Source organism: Culex pipiens, chromosome 2 (assembly GCF_016801865.2).
Source record: "Culex pipiens pallens isolate TS chromosome 2, TS_CPP_V2, whole genome shotgun sequence".
Lineage (NCBI taxonomy): Eukaryota > Metazoa > Arthropoda > Insecta > Diptera > Culicidae > Culex > Culex pipiens.
This window is the reverse complement of record NC_068938.1, coordinates 63,921,978-63,937,180: the sequence shown is the minus strand read 5'-3', so window position 1 is coordinate 63,937,180 and position 15,203 is coordinate 63,921,978. Positions and strand designations below refer to the sequence as shown.

Here is a 15,203-nt window from a genome sequence, read left to right as displayed (position 1 = left end):
GTACAGAAGAAAGTTGACGGCGGCGAGCTCAACAAAAACAGAACAACGCAAACCAGACCGGTTCGCAACGCGTCTGGACGACCCGTATTCAGTCGACCCAGCTGAATACCGCCCTGCACGAGCCAAAGACCTATTAATTATTTATTCTTTTTAATCGTTTTCATTTTTCCTATTACGCAGCAGCAGCGTAGTGGGGGTACTGTTTATCACCCCCTCTGTTGACGGGGACGGTTGGTTGGGGCAGTCAAGTACGGTACAGCTGTGCTGCGCGGGAATCATGTCCGGAAAGCTTGATTCCACTTGAGGTGGATGCTCGTACAATGTGCAATCACGGAGTGAAATGGCAAGTGGTTAATAATAGCCCTAGTCGCGCGGTATCAGCGCCGGAGTGCAAAGTTCCAATGGTATTACCTGCAGTAGTAACCTGCTGCATCTGCACGGAGAAAAAGCAGTCTCCAAGATCATGAACAAGCGTTCATGAATTTTGAAACCACGAACAAAGTGTTCAAATTGCTTGATAAGTTTTTACCGAATTTGAACAATGTTTTTGGTTTCAATTTTCACGATTTTGGGAACTGATTTTTCTCCGTGTAGACGTTTGGTTGAGCTGTATTCCACTAGGTTCTTGTTCAGAAGAACATTTTAAAGAAACAAAGCTTCCAAGATTCGGGAAATGACCACGCAAGTATGGATTTGTGCCACTTGTCTTCGCGCACGTCACTCCCATCAACGCGATTTCTTTTCCGACTTCTAGGGCCTTGACGCTTTCTAAAAGATGGATTGAGTCATATGTGTCGCCGCGCCGCAATTGCGCTTCCTTCTATGTGTGGCCACTTTTGCAACGCAAACACAATCGCTCATTAATACATTTCTTTTTCTCGGTCGGCCAAGACAAGAACATAAAGATTAAAAGTTTCCTTTCTTTCCTCTTTCTCTCTCTCTTGTTGCAGGTAAGGCCCACCGCCGGTACTAATTACGCCAAGTCGCCGAGTTGTTTGTTATTCTGCGCAACACAATGGTATCATCTTCGTTTCCTTCTTGAGGGGGTCGTCGCAAGTCTAGTGATTGGTGACTATCTACAGCGTATTGTGGCCGACAGGTAGAAGATGATAGCCTGAGGTGTCTCAACTCCGGGAGATCAGAGAAAGTGAGTCCACCACAACTGGTTTGATGCAGTGTAAGATAACGCTGTGGTCTTATTGGCAATCACTGTCCAAGCTATGTAATTATCATAAATGCAGGCACCAGACTTCAGCGGTTTCAACGGGGGGTAGGCAGATAAGATTATGACATTTCGATTACACTTTGCTCGAGCAAGCGAACGCTCAAGCGGATTCGATTGCCTCACGGTTATATTCGTAGAACCAGAACTTCGAGCTCAACTATTTTGAGCGTTTTCTTTTTTTGGACCTTCGGGCATCGCCACAACATCGACAACAACAACAAGATGTACACGGCCACGTGTTGGTAAAAATAGTTGCGCACCAGCCGAGTGTGGTGGAGTGTGGAACTTCCATCTCTGCTGGGACTTTGACGTCGCGCTGATCAGTCGGTCAGCGCATGACTGAACAATCCCGCGATTCCCACACAATGGAACGCTTCTTATCACCCGCCACGCTAATGAGACTTTGACATCTTGACCTGACTTGGACAACGCAACTTTGCTACGTGCCAGCAGACACACGATCGCGACCGCGATCCTCCCTTTTAGAAATTACGTTGTTCCCGTATAACGTAAAAAGGGTATCGCGGATCTGCCACGTAGCCGGATCAAACCAGTTGGACTATGACCAACGGTACGGTGCAGCGTGATCGCCAGCCCGTCTTATCAGTGACATTTGCACGAGAGCAAGTCAAAACATAAACCCTTTCCGATAGTGACTTCTCTTACAGATACTCTCCGACCCAATCATGCACCGATCTACGACTCTCAGCATACGTTAATGATGAGCCATCATAATGGATGCTCCCCTCTCTCTTTTTTCTGTAAACATACCCAATCAAACTCCATTAGCACGGAGAGAACCTCCGTGAAAGGTTATCACGAAGACCAACGGGCAGCCAGCAGCGACGGGTCCACAATCAGAACGGCACTCTCACGCGAAGCGTTCAAGTGACTGGAAGTTGAAAGTGCATTACGTTCAATTGTGGCTTGGTAATTGCTCCACGTGGTTGCGTTCGCTGTAGTGTGACATCGTCAGTACAGAAGTTATGTGGATCAGACACAATCCAGCAGTGCCAGAACCCGAGGTTGAGGAGGAGGATCAGGAGTTGAGCAGCAGCGATGAAGATGGGGTAATGTGAACAGCTTCTTTTTCGAGATTCTCTGTGGAGAACACAGCAAAGTGCCCTTTTTCCTTGCTTTGTGGTGTTTCGGGCACTAATTGAGAAGATCCTGGGCGAAAGGAAAGAGCCAAACTTTATGTTGCGTTATTTATACATGAGTACATTGAGAAGGCACCAAACCCGGAGCACATGGACCATGGACGGGAATAACAAATGGACATGCAGACAGGGAATGATTTGATAGTGGGATCACGACGAGCATGGAGGATGAACAAGTTGGATATTTTGGTGTGTGTATATGTGCTGGTGATACCTTCCGTGCAGACGCATACATAACGGGACGAGAGAGATTAACAAATATGAGTTATGTATCTCCGAATCGAGGAAATTATATGGGAATCATGGGGATTTTCCATTACTTGAATTGATAATACTTATATAAACTCAATTTTCTTCGTATAAAAATGGTTATGCAAGTTAGTGAATTAGTTTTGTGTCCCAATTGAACGCCTGTAAAACGAAGGATTAAATCAAAGCACTATGAACCTCGTGGGCCATTTCCTCAAAGTTCGCAAAAATAATAAATTTAGATTTTTTTCAGTTATCGTCGTAATTTTTGACGATTCCTTTCCGACGTTGTAGTGCTATCTTGTCGCACGTCGTTTTTTGACGTTTCGAGAAAAACGCGTTTTAATGTTTTAACCTTGAATAAACAGAAGCTAGAGCATGCAAAGCAAACAATATCAAACACATTTTGTTTGGTTGACATTGTCTGTGCATTGTTCCGAAGTTTTGTTGAATTTAATTACCAGAGTCCTGAGTTATAATTACAAATGTTTACGGTAGTCGGGCATGTACGTGTGTCAAACGCGTTCTGACATGAAATCCCTTTGGCCAGTAGTCACACTTACAGCAATTTTCATGTTGTGTCAAGATAGCACGACAAGATTGAAACTTCTTCATATGAAGAGTGACAACAATGCCCGGAGTTTTTTTTTTCTATTTTTGTTGAATATCGCGGTATTGGAATCTCATTTAGGGAATCTGTGAAAATGGTTTAGGCAAATGGCGTTCTTAACTCAATTTGGTCAAAAATGTAATTGTGGCAAGATAGCACGACAACGACGAAATGTGGAAGGATTATTTTCTTACGTTCAACATTAGATACGAGTTTACGACCCAATTTAAGTAAAATTTGAGGGGTTGATATATATAATGCATTTTTTCAATACACCATCATCGCCATTTTGGCCACCAACGTGGATTTAAGATTTCTAAATCACTTTAGAATAGTGTTGGGGTCATATTTGAGCTCGTCAAACAAAAATTATACAAAGAAAAAAAAAACGATTGTCCGAAGTGAAATTTTTCTGAGGCCTTCGGATAATCGAGTCTGTACTGTATTTCAAATCCTCACAACTTGGTTTCAAACCCGAATTGTGTAAGGCGAAACGGGAAGCCTGCCTCGAGACTCAAGTTTTTGGAAGCACTAAGAAAAATAGCAAGCAATATTTCGAGTTGAGAAATTGATTTTAATAAACGGGGAATTTGGTAAGAACGAAAATAACGGCCAGATATCGCAATTATGACAAGTTCATAAGGCTGGTACAAATTTTATTAAAACAAATTTCTCTCTTGGCTCTGTTCAAGGTCAAGGGGAGGCAAAAAACTGAAAAAGACGAATTTCACATTTCAAGCTCATTTTTCAAAATTTTGAAGCAAACACTATCACAAAATGCTTTATACATTATTACAGTTATGCTTCTTCTTCAAAGTATGCAAAATTTCAATGAATTCATGAAAATATTTTTTTCCCATAGTTTCATGTCTTTTTCCGATCTGTGTTCCCAAAATTCAAAATTTGTCAAATGTTCTAATATTATTATTTTTTTTTTGCTTTTTGGGCGAAAAAAAAATGTGTTTATTGGAGCTTTGACTAAAATCTAAAAAAGTGCCCTATTAAATTAAAATACAAAAATAAACGTATTACAATACAATGTATTTTAAATCGCTTCCAATCAAATGTTTTTATATGAAAATTTGAATTTTCTTGTTATTTTTGCTGCTGATTTTTTGAAGAATTTTTGAGGGGGTGGGGGAGGGAGGGGCAAATGCTTGAAATAAAATTTTCCATGGCATAGAGGTGAAATCAAACCCTATAACATTCTTTAGTAAGAACGGCAAAAATATCCTGAAGTGTTATTTACATCTTTTATCAATCTGTGTTCCGAAAACTTTAAGGGTCGAATTAAATATAAAGTGCAATTCTATACGTTTTATTGTGTATTCGAGATTGTTCACAATTGATTATAAATGTTTATTTTTAGTTTTTGAAATAATGATTATTTTTTCTTTTGAAAAATATCAATACTTTTAGAAATTTTGAAACAGGGCAAATTTTATAAATTAGGAACAAATCCTTAGTCCGTCAAACAAACTTTTTCAAATTTTTAAGCGAATCATCCTCTCAAGCACCCTTAAAGCAGAGAGATAATCCAAAGTCAACACGGAAGCTTCCTCCATATCCCCACTCAACTTTCAAGATTTACGTTCTCGAAGCTCATTCTTCAATAGTGCTCCTCCCCTTGAACAGGTAGCGCACCACACTAAGGGTGCATTCAGAGTGGGCGCTACTAGCGACGCGACGCGACTTTGACAGGTGAAGCGACTGCGAGAGACAACGCGCGACTCGATTTCCGCCCCAGAGTGGACGCGACTTAAAGCGACGCGACTGGGGGAAAAACAAACATTCAAATATATACAAAACTAGTTCAAGTTGTGTCAAAAAATGGATTCAGATTCTGACGACGATTTTTGTGCCTCTGAAGCGGTGAAATACGTTATTCTCAACTCGGAAAAAAGGTTTGGGATTCACCCAATTAACCGAGAACGCGCGCAATATGGGGAGTACCACACTCTGTACCCCCAGTTACGTGCCGACCCGGGTAAATTTAGGAGTTACCTACGCATGTCAGAGGACACATTTAATTATATTCTGAAACTTGTGGAACCAGAACTGATGAAAGAGTGGAGCAATTTTATCAAAACCCCGATAACTCCAAGAGAAAAGCTGTTCATTACATTGAGGTAAGTTCAATATTCTGTTCATGTTTAGGGGTTACATACATATAATTCGGCAACAATGTCAAGTGTTGAGTACAAACTTGAACCATTTTTAAATCTGTTTTCAGGGCATTACAATTACAACTTGGTTTTATTGAAATGTTTATATTTTTGATAGGGTTGCAGATTTTCAATCTTTTGGGCTCGTTGGAAGTTTTTTGATTACCCACCCAACGATGGATGATTGATCCAGGCATCCTAGACAACCAGACATCAAAAAAAGTGTAAATTTAACACTTAAGTGCTCATGACTCTTGATAGGGTTTTCAGATCGTCAATCTTTATCTTTTTTTTGATAAGAAAAAATGAAAATTTTGGAACATCGTAAGAGATACCCCCTGGCACAATTCTTTAGTTAAAAATTAGTAACTGTTCAAATTTTGAGCCAAATCGGTTAGGGGTAAAGGGTCGCTTTTTATCGTTGAAGTTTGTATTGGAAAATTTATAAAAATATATGGGGAAAGGCAAAAATTTCAAACTTCCGCCAAAAGTTGACGTTAAATGCTTTGGATTATTGTCAAGTATGAGATTCTTATGTAAAATTTCATGACAAACAACTTTGTCGAAGACCGCAAAACGATCCGAGGAATCGAATCAGGGGGTATCCCTGATGTAGATTTTTTTTATTGTCATCCTCTTACCAAAACAAAAATTAAAATGGTGAATTGGACATCACTTTCATCCAAGTGTCGAACTCTAAAAATTGTTTAATTAAAACTTAAATGCTCATAACTTTTGATAGGGATCTTTAATGTTTTGGAATGGTTGGAAATGTTTTTTGCCATTTTTTCGGTTAAGGATATTTTTCAGAGAAATTATGTATTGACTTTTCTTTCAATTGTAATTCAATTCAATTTTATTGCAATTCAATAGGTTACATTTCAAACAACCTCTTTCTTTGAATATTGATTCAGTTAAACATTGTTGTTTCCGTCAATACTGTTTCCGTGGGAATACACATGCTCCAGAACAACACTCTGCATTTTCATTCTGCAAAGCAGTTTTTGCTCGGGATCCAGCTTTCGGAGATGCGGCAGAAGGCTTTCAAGAAAAGCTTCGTCTTCATCTCGCTCTTTTGAAGCCACCTTTCTTTCCAGCAGTTGTAGCTTTTTGGTTTCGATGTCAATCAGCCGTGCCACATTGTTGTCTTTGGACATTCTCTTTTTCTTTGGGGGGGGGCTTGGCCCAACTGGACTGCCTGATTCGGCAGGAGGCGGATTTGGAACCTCGAACGTATCTTCCGCACTTTCGTCAAGGTGCTCCTCTTCGTACGCGCACTCATTTTCTTCGTTTTCCTCAGGCTCTTGTTGGTTCACCGAATTTCCCGATTGTAGATTGCCACTCATTTTCCTTGGCCGCATTTGGTCACGCACGAATGCCATGCTTTTAAAGTGGGCCCAGGTCGAATAATTTTGGTCTCCGTCCGCGGCGTCTCCAGACCGTGCTTCTGGGATTTTCTGCAATTCACGTCGGTAAATATCGCGCAAAGCCTTCCACTTCTTCCTGAGAATGTCAACAGAACCTATAAGAGAGGATTGTTTGAAGAATAAAAAAAAATATTAAAGAATGACAATACTCCGATAACGTTTCAAAAAGCACCATGTACATAGCTTTTGTCTGAGACGTAGCGCTATATGAAATGTTAGTGTAGAATTGATCATTAATAGTATCCAGATTTTAAGCGAAGATGGCGTAACGAATGGTGCACGCCCGGAATGTCAAAATCGCTCAGTGGTACCAAAAAAGTGTGGTTGTCATGCCATGGCACACTTTTTTTTTGTAATGTTGGTCCCATTGCGTGATTTTGACATTTCGGGCGTGCACCATTCTTTACGCCATCTTTGTTTAAAAATCTGCATACATTCTTTTCATTTTTTAACATTTTATAAGTCGACAATTCGGACAGAAACAATTAAAAAACTAACTTAATCCACCTATGTGGTTGGTGCCTTCCTCACTCGTTACCAGAAGATCTCGTTACGCAAAAGATCAGGAAATGATTGATATTTATTATCAAACTTGGTTATTGGTAAGGAAACAATTACCAATAAACCAAAATACTGACTTAAGTCGTCAAAACTTGATACAGGGTTGCCAGACAATTAATATTTTGGACTCGTTTGGAAGGTATTTTGAATAGCTATCCAATGATATGTCGGATTGTTGATCTGGACAATGTTTTCATACACATAAGTGAGATCCGGCTTCCAAAAAGAACATCAATATCATTTTAGTGGTCATAACTCGAGACAGGGTTGCCAGATCTTCAATGTTGTGAGCTCGTTGGAAAGGTCTCTCGATTACCTAACCAATGATGGATCAGATGATAGATCCGGACATTGTTTACATACATTTAAGTGAGATCCGGCTTCAAAAAAGTACATAAATATCACTTAAGTGGTCATAACTCGAGACAGGGTTGCCAGATCTTAAGTGTTGTGGACTCGTCGAAAAGGTTTCTCGATTACCTAACCAACGATGGGTCGAATGATGGATCCGGACATCGTTTACAAACATTTAGGTGAGATCTGGCTTGAAAAAAGTGCATAAATAGCACTTAAGTGGAAATGTCTCGAGACAGGGTTGCTAGATCTTCAATGTTTTGGACTCGTTGGAAAGGTTGTTCAATAACCTAACCAACTATGGTTTGGATGGTGGATCTGGACATTGTTTACATACATTTATGCGAGATCCAGCTTAAAAAAAGTATATAAATAGCACTTAAGTGGTCATAACTCGAGGCAGGGTTGCCAGATCTGGAATGTTTTAAGCTCGTTGGAAAGGTCTTTCAATTATCCAACCAACAATGGGTTGGATGATGGATCCGGACATCGTTTACATACATTTAAGCGAGATCCAGCTTCAAAAAAGTACATAAAAAGTACTTAAGTGGTCATAACTCGAGGCAGGGTTGCCAGATCTTCAATGTTTTGGACTCGTTGGAAAGGTCTTTCGATTACCTAATCAACGATGTGTTGGATGATGGATCAAGACATCGTTTACATGCATAAAAGTGAGATCCGGATATATGTGAAAACACATTTTTATACATAACTTTTGAACTACTTATCAAAACTTCAAACAATTCAATAGCGATGTATGGGACCCTAAACCAAGTCGAATGCAACTGGTTTGATCAAAATCGGTTCAGCCAGTGCTGAGAAAACTCAGTGAGAATTTTGGTCACATACATACATACACACATACACACACACATACACACACACAGACATTTGTTCAGTTTTCAATTCTGAGTCGATATGTATACATGAAGGTGGGTCTTCGAGCTTTTATTAAAAAGTTGTTTTTTAGAGCAGGATTATAGCCTTACCTCAGTGAGGAAGGCAAAAAACTTAAACACATTTGAGCAATTCTCAAGCAAACCCGGAAATGGATTTTACTAATATTTTTTGGTTTGGCTCAAACCTGGTGGGGGCCTTCCCTATCACAAAAAAAGCCATTTTGTGTCATTGGTTTACCCATACAAATCTCCTTACAATTTTGGCTGCTGTTCATAAAAAAATGGTACTTCAATATTCGAAAATCTGTTACTTTTAAAATATTTTTTTTGATTGATTTGGTTTCTTGGGCAAAGTTGTAGGTATTGATGAGGACTATTCAGAAAAAATAGGTACACGGTAAAATTTTTGGTGATTTTTTAACTAACCTTTTTTCACAAAAAATCAATTTCCCAAAATCCGTGTTTTTTTTAATATTTGAAATTATATATATGTTTTAGGGGACAAACCCCCGCATCTTTTAAGCCAATCAGAAGAATGAACCAAATTTTTGCCGACGAGTTTAGTATTTTTTTTGCAGTTTTTGTAAAAAAAATAAATTTCGTACAATATGTTTTTTGACGTCATTTCTTTTATATAAAATAGAATTTGCAATCGAAAAGAATTTTACGTTTTTTTTAATAAGTGTGCCATTTGCAACACAAAGCCATTAAAAGTTTAATTTTGGCCGGCCCTTTTGAAATTTTAGTGTTGATTCAGGAATATTTCAAGAATGGACAATCATGGACACTATTTTAAAAAATATAAAAAACCTGAATTTTTCGGACAAAATTTAACTTTTGATGGATATATTTTGAAAACGGTGCACTTAATCAAAAAATTGTAATGCACTTTTCAATTACCAATTCGATTTAACATTAAAAAAATTAGGTCAATAAATTTTAAGTAAAAGATTGTTTTTTTTTATTACCGTACTTTAAGGTAATAAAAAAAAACACCATTTTTTTTTCCATGTACCTATTTTTTCTGAATAGTCCTCATCAATAACTAAAACTTTTTGAGGTCTTCGGTCAATCAAAAAAAATCCTTGAGAAGTAACAGATTTTCGAATATTGAAGTACCATTTTTGTATGAACAGCTGCCAAAATTGTATGGAGATTTATATGGGTGAACCAATGACACAAAATGGCCCCCGCAAAGTTTGAGGCAAATAAAAAAAAAATGGTCGATTTCGTAGAGAATTGCTCATTTAAGCATTTGAGTGGTTCTCTAAGATTTCGCAAATTGGGATTTGTTATTACTTTTTTGATTTGGATGAAACTTTGTCCATACATTGTCTATTTCCAAAGTAGGAATTTTGCATCATCAGTTTTTCCATACAAGTCTCCATACCATTTTGAAGGTTGGTTATACAGTATGGGCATGTAAATTATGTAAAGTATGTAAATTCCGCAAATTTGTATTTTTTTAACTTTTTGAAAAAATTCGATGTGTTTTAGGGAACTAAAACACCATCTTTTGAGCCATAGCGCGTGATGGTGAAAAATCTGGTTTAGAAGATATGAGTTTTTGAAAAATATCGAATTCTTCTTTTAAGAAAATGCACCCCTGAAAAAATATTTCTGAAAAGCTGAGAAATTGATTTTCTAAATTCCTGAGAGAAAATATCTCAGCTTTTCTTCTTTTTCAAATTTTGATTTTGGAAATTTCACTTATTGTTTAAAAAGTTTATTAAAAAAATCCGTTTGTTTTCGTGTCCATATTTTTCCGGGAAGTCCTAATCATAACCTACAACTTTACCGTAGACACCAAATCGATCAAAAATACCTTCTCAAGATCCAGAACTTCATACATTTACGTACTCATTTTGTATCACCAGCCCCCGAAATTGTATGGAGACTTGTATAGATTTTTTTTTTATCATCATTTTCATGTGTGAGATCCGGCTTCAAAAAAGGGTATAATTAACATAAGCAATCATAAATTTTGATAGGGTTGTCAAATTTTCAAACTTTTAGGCTGGTTGGAAAAGTGTTTTGATAACCCATTCAACAATGGGTCGAATAATGACCCGAACATCGTTTTCATCAAAATATCTGAGATCTGGCCTAAAAAAGTGTATGAATAACACTTAAGTGCTTATAACTCTTGATAGGGTTGTTAGATCTTTAAACTTTTGGGCTCTTTTAAATACCTTTCTAAAAATGTATAAAAAAAAAAAACCCACCCTTATTACAATCTTCCGTCCTTAAGTCAGAATCGTCAAGTTAAGAAATTCATTTTTCGAGTAATTTTATAGCCTTCATCATTAAGATGATCGATTATGGTAATCGAAAAAGGAAAGACTTAAAATAACATAACTTTTAAAATTAATGCAACCGAATTTTTCACTAGAATAAATCTTATTAAAAAAAAACAATCTATGCTGTTTTGTTTAATTCATAGGTTTCTGGCCACTGGAATTTCTTACAACGCAATACATTTTTCATACCGCATCGGAGTATCTACAGCCGCAGAGATTGTTAAGGAAACATGCCGTGCGATATGGAACCACCTTCAGCCTTTGCACATGCCTCAACCAACGGAACAATCATTTTTGATGGTCGCACGAGGCTATTGGCAGTTGTGGGACTTTCCCAATTGTCTCGGCAGTATCGATGGCAAGCACATCCGGATCCAGTGCCCTCCCCAATCAGGTTCGATGTACTTTAACTATAAAAAGTTTTTTTCGGTGGTCCTACAAGCCGTAGCTGATGCGAACTACAAGTTTGTTACAATTGAGGTTGGAGCTTTTGGGAAACAGAGCGACGGAGGAACATTCAGGGCATCTACTTTACATGATCTGATGAGAACCGGACAGCTCGGGATCCCCCCAGATGCTCCACTACCCGGATCCAACATTACTGCCCCATTCGTTCTCGTCGGGGATGAGGCGTACCCCCTCTTGCCAAACTTGCTGAGGCCTTTTTCCCGAAGAAATTGTGACGAAAAGGGCGAATACTTTAACGAAAGATTGTCCAAAGCTCGTAAGTGCATTGAATGCGCGTTCGGTGGTATTAATGCAAAATGGCGTATTTTGTGGAAGCCCATCGAAACCGATGTAACAACTGCTGAACTGATAACGAAAGCCATATGCGTGCTACATAACACTATTATCGACCGTGAAGGTACAGCTGAATTGTTGAGAGAAGTCGAATATTTTCAACAGCATATTAGGCCAACCCGTGCCAGACGATCTAATCCCGTGAATGTAAGCAGTGGACGAGTCGTCCGAGAGAAGTTCTCGGATTTTGTGTGGAACAATAAAATTTGAAGGTGTATCAAACTGAATTCGCGATTTATTCAGATGGAATTGATTATAGCACTCTAATAACGATACAATAAAAGTTATCTCAGTTAAAATATTTTCTTTAAAAATGTAATCCGAAAACGACATCCAGCTATTCAATGTTCTATTAGTTCAAGTCCACAACCTTTAGTTAGGGTTGTCAGATCAGAACAGACACAGAGAAATGAAATTGGTACATCGCTGTTGTACAATATATTTTTTAATGATTTTTAGAAACAAAACTTAAGTACACGTTCAACAAGTTTTACCCGATCCGGCGATGAGTGATAATCGTGGTTTCATCTCACCCTAGTTGGCCCCAGTGAGACGAGACTTGTCTGATCACGCCTTCCGTCTGATGGGAAAAAATGTTGGTCCCGGCATACCTTTTATCTACTGAAAAATTTAACAAATAATCCCATCGAACAGGCCTGCCCAATCCACGGCCCGCGGGCTGGATCCGGCCCGTTAAGCCATCTCATCGGACCCGCGACGGATCTTGAAAAATTTTCAATGACTGGCCCTTTTTTCCGTACATGAAATATTGAATAAATTAGTTGACTAAGTTGAGTGTTTGAATTAAAAAATTAATTGAATATCAAATTTTCTTATTTTAAAACAAACATTAGATAAAAATCATTTATTTTTGTTTTTTTCATGGTTTTTTTACTGCACTTCCTTTGAAGTTTATCTGTTTGCAGGAACATGATTTTTTTGGAATGAGTAAGCAAGGTTAGCATGAGAATTGAAAATAAAGATTGTTGCAAATAAAAGATTTGAAAATCCCTTAAAAAACAGGAAGAAAAAGGAGTGCGTTTGAAATAAATCGAACAAACATTTTTTTTTTGCCTCTCTCTTTCTATAATTCTATATACAAATATTAATCTAGTTTGCAACACTCGATAATCAATAAGTTTTATTTCTGGATTTTTATTTGTGAAGGTCCTATTAACATAGGAAACCCTGTAGCTTATAGGACATTTTGAAAATAACACATAATTTGTTTTTAATCTTTTATCAAAAATTACTTCTGCCACTATTTCAGAAAAAATTGATCTGGCCCACAGGGCCAAAAGGATGGGCAGCCCTGCCATAGAAGATCTTTAAAAATCTTACTTAAACCATTGTTGTTGTAATTTTATTTGGTAATGAACCATACATTAACACTTTGGCCCAGCCTAACCCCGACCACCCTCCTTTGGAATCGTAATTTGATTTGCAAATTATATTACAACTGAAGCATTTAAAAGCATTCAAAAGTTTGAAAACATAGTACCTTCTTTTGATACTCACCTTTGCCGTCAGGAAGTTGCAGTTTGGCGGCCAAACTTGACCACGCCTTATCTATGGCCACTCGGTTACGGTATGACTTTGAAGCCTGGTCCCACAAGGCGGGTCTCTCAAATACTCCAGAAATCAAGTCTTCCGATTCGATTTCCTGGGACTGGGACATTTTACTTGAGTTTGAAACTTAAAAAAAAACTAAATAAACAAATCTTCCGGATCAGATCGCGCGAATGACAGGCGACGAACCTCGGTAAGCAAAGGTTGGTCGCGCGACGATTTTGACAGTCGCTTACTCATCGCTTGTAGCATAGCATCGCGTCGCTTCCACTCTGAATACGCGCGCGACTTCTGCTGGCAGCAAATGAGTCGCGCATGGTCGCGCGTAGTCGCTTCGCCTGTCAAAGTCGCGTCGCGTCGCTAGTAGCGTCCACTCTGAAAGCACCCTAACTATCAGCTGATCAAGCAACGTTGCGCACACCGACCGTTACGAGAACACTCGTGCCACGTGTGATCGAGTAGGTTACGCGCAGCACCACCGCCAACAACAACCACAACGACGACCGAACTCAAGGAAAACATGATCATATTTCACCTCGCCTCGGCTAGGGTTGTTCTAAATACAGTGTGACTCCGCTGATTCGACTAGGTGGTTACTGTGAGCCATTCCATATTCACCTTTAGGGGCCTCTTACGTACACATAGGCCATCATGAGCATGAAAATATGAAAACGTGTTCGTAAATGGAAGAAAAAGTAAATTTTGAGTTGTTTTGCTTTTTTTCTTGGTTTCGATTCCTTGCCTACCTCAACGAATGATAAAGACTAGAAGGCTGCAGGCTATCTACACGAACAGCAGGCAGCAAGACACACTCGCGCATGGTCACCTCTACCTCCACTGCGCTGTCCTGCTGCCAGCGGGAATCAGATGTTTTCCACACTCTGCGCTGGTATTGGGGCGGGTGCCTTATGTATTTATATCGTTATGGTTCGGGAGGACGGTAACGGCTGAAGTGGGGGTAGTTTACATCGTGTTTATATACTGATGATGGCGATGATTTGGGTGGTTTCATTATGTTAGTACATTTTCGTTGAGAACTACGTTCAAATATTGTTTTTTCGTCAGCAGCTCAAAATATTGACGTATCGATACTTCTCAAGCTGGATTGGTCCCTGGAAGTCGTACCTCGTGACTTCGTTTCGCCTTCTACGGTTATATATACTCCCAGCGCAGTACATGTAAAGAAAGCTAGCTCAACATAGCTAGGAGACATATGTTTTCGCTGAGGTTCTTTGTTCAGCACGTTGACGGCTGCACACGTGATTTCCCTGTGCTCGCCTTTGTAGCTTCTGGATGGCAGCTCGAGCTCGCTTTTCCACCTCTTGCACATTTCGCTGGGGCTGTTGCCAATTGCCTCTGTTTCACCCTTCCCAGTGATGGACTCTATTATTACACCGTTGTCGCGTTCTTCCTCTTGAAGCTTGGATGTCTTCTTTGTCTATTGCGGTTCGGGGCTGCTGCGGTAGAACCCCACATTCTAGACTCCTATCCACACTACTGACCGAGTAACAGATGAACAAAGCTAGGCAAGGGCGGCCAAGTCCGTTGTTTTATGGGCGCAGCTCACATGATATTGTTGTAAGACAGGGCAGCGAGAGTTGGTATATGTTACGTCACGCACCACGACCTCTCAGTGTATGGAGAGGGACCGCGCGATTGATTGATCAGGTTTTGGGCTTCCAGCTGAAAGTGAATGGCCTCGCGTGGAACGAAACGGCGACGTTGGACACGGTTGAATGGGACATTTAAGATAATGAGTCGTTTGAGATTGCAGTGGGGGGATTGGTGTCCTTGGGGATGGAAAGTTGTCGCGGTGATTGGCTAACGGTTAGTGGTACAAGGTATTGTTAAATTAGTTTTAATGTATGCTCATATGTTTGTCA

The 15,203-nt window shown here is 39.2% G+C and overlaps 3 protein-coding genes across 8 annotated transcripts in view; 2 read left to right on the top strand and 1 right to left on the bottom strand.

Annotated features, from left to right (window-relative positions):
- The window catches only part of LOC120420821 (uncharacterized), a 69,826-nt gene that overhangs the window by 39,318 nt on the left and 15,305 nt on the right, over positions 1 to 15,203 (top strand). Inside the window, exon 1 of one of the 3 annotated variants that reach the window (XM_039583941.2) lies at positions 2,110 to 2,295. The exons of the other annotated variants lie outside the window; for them this stretch is intronic. Coding sequence (XP_039439875.1) covers positions 2,212 to 2,295 — 84 coding nt within the window. The 5' untranslated portion in view covers positions 2,110 to 2,211. Of the gene's footprint in view, positions 1 to 2,109; positions 2,296 to 15,203 lie in introns of those variants that run through there. 3 annotated transcript variants of the gene reach the window in all.
- Positions 5,075 to 12,050, top strand: LOC120420822 (uncharacterized). The gene is made up of 2 exons (XM_039583943.2): positions 5,075 to 5,373; positions 11,094 to 12,050. The coding sequence occupies exons 1-2, from the start codon at positions 5,075 to 5,077 to the stop codon at positions 11,959 to 11,961; spliced, it is 1,167 nt and encodes a 388-aa protein (XP_039439877.1). The 3' UTR covers positions 11,962 to 12,050.
- On the bottom strand, positions 6,268 to 13,445 carry LOC120420823 (uncharacterized). 4 transcript variants are annotated; one of them, XM_039583944.2, is made up of 2 exons: positions 13,270 to 13,445; positions 6,268 to 6,931 (listed from the first exon to the last, which is right to left on the bottom strand). In XM_039583944.2, the coding sequence occupies exons 1-2, from the start codon at positions 13,427 to 13,429 to the stop codon at positions 6,324 to 6,326; spliced, it is 768 nt and encodes a 255-aa protein (XP_039439878.1). In that variant the 5' UTR covers positions 13,430 to 13,445; the 3' UTR covers positions 6,268 to 6,323. The 4 variants fall into 4 exon arrangements, 3 of the variants coding, with proteins under 3 accessions (XP_039439878.1, XP_039439879.1, XP_039439880.1); XM_039583945.2 differs by lacking the exon at positions 13,270 to 13,445 and adding an exon at positions 6,986 to 7,085 and having other exon boundaries at positions 6,272 to 6,931; XM_039583946.2 differs by lacking the exon at positions 13,270 to 13,445 and adding an exon at positions 7,016 to 7,085 and having other exon boundaries at positions 6,274 to 6,931.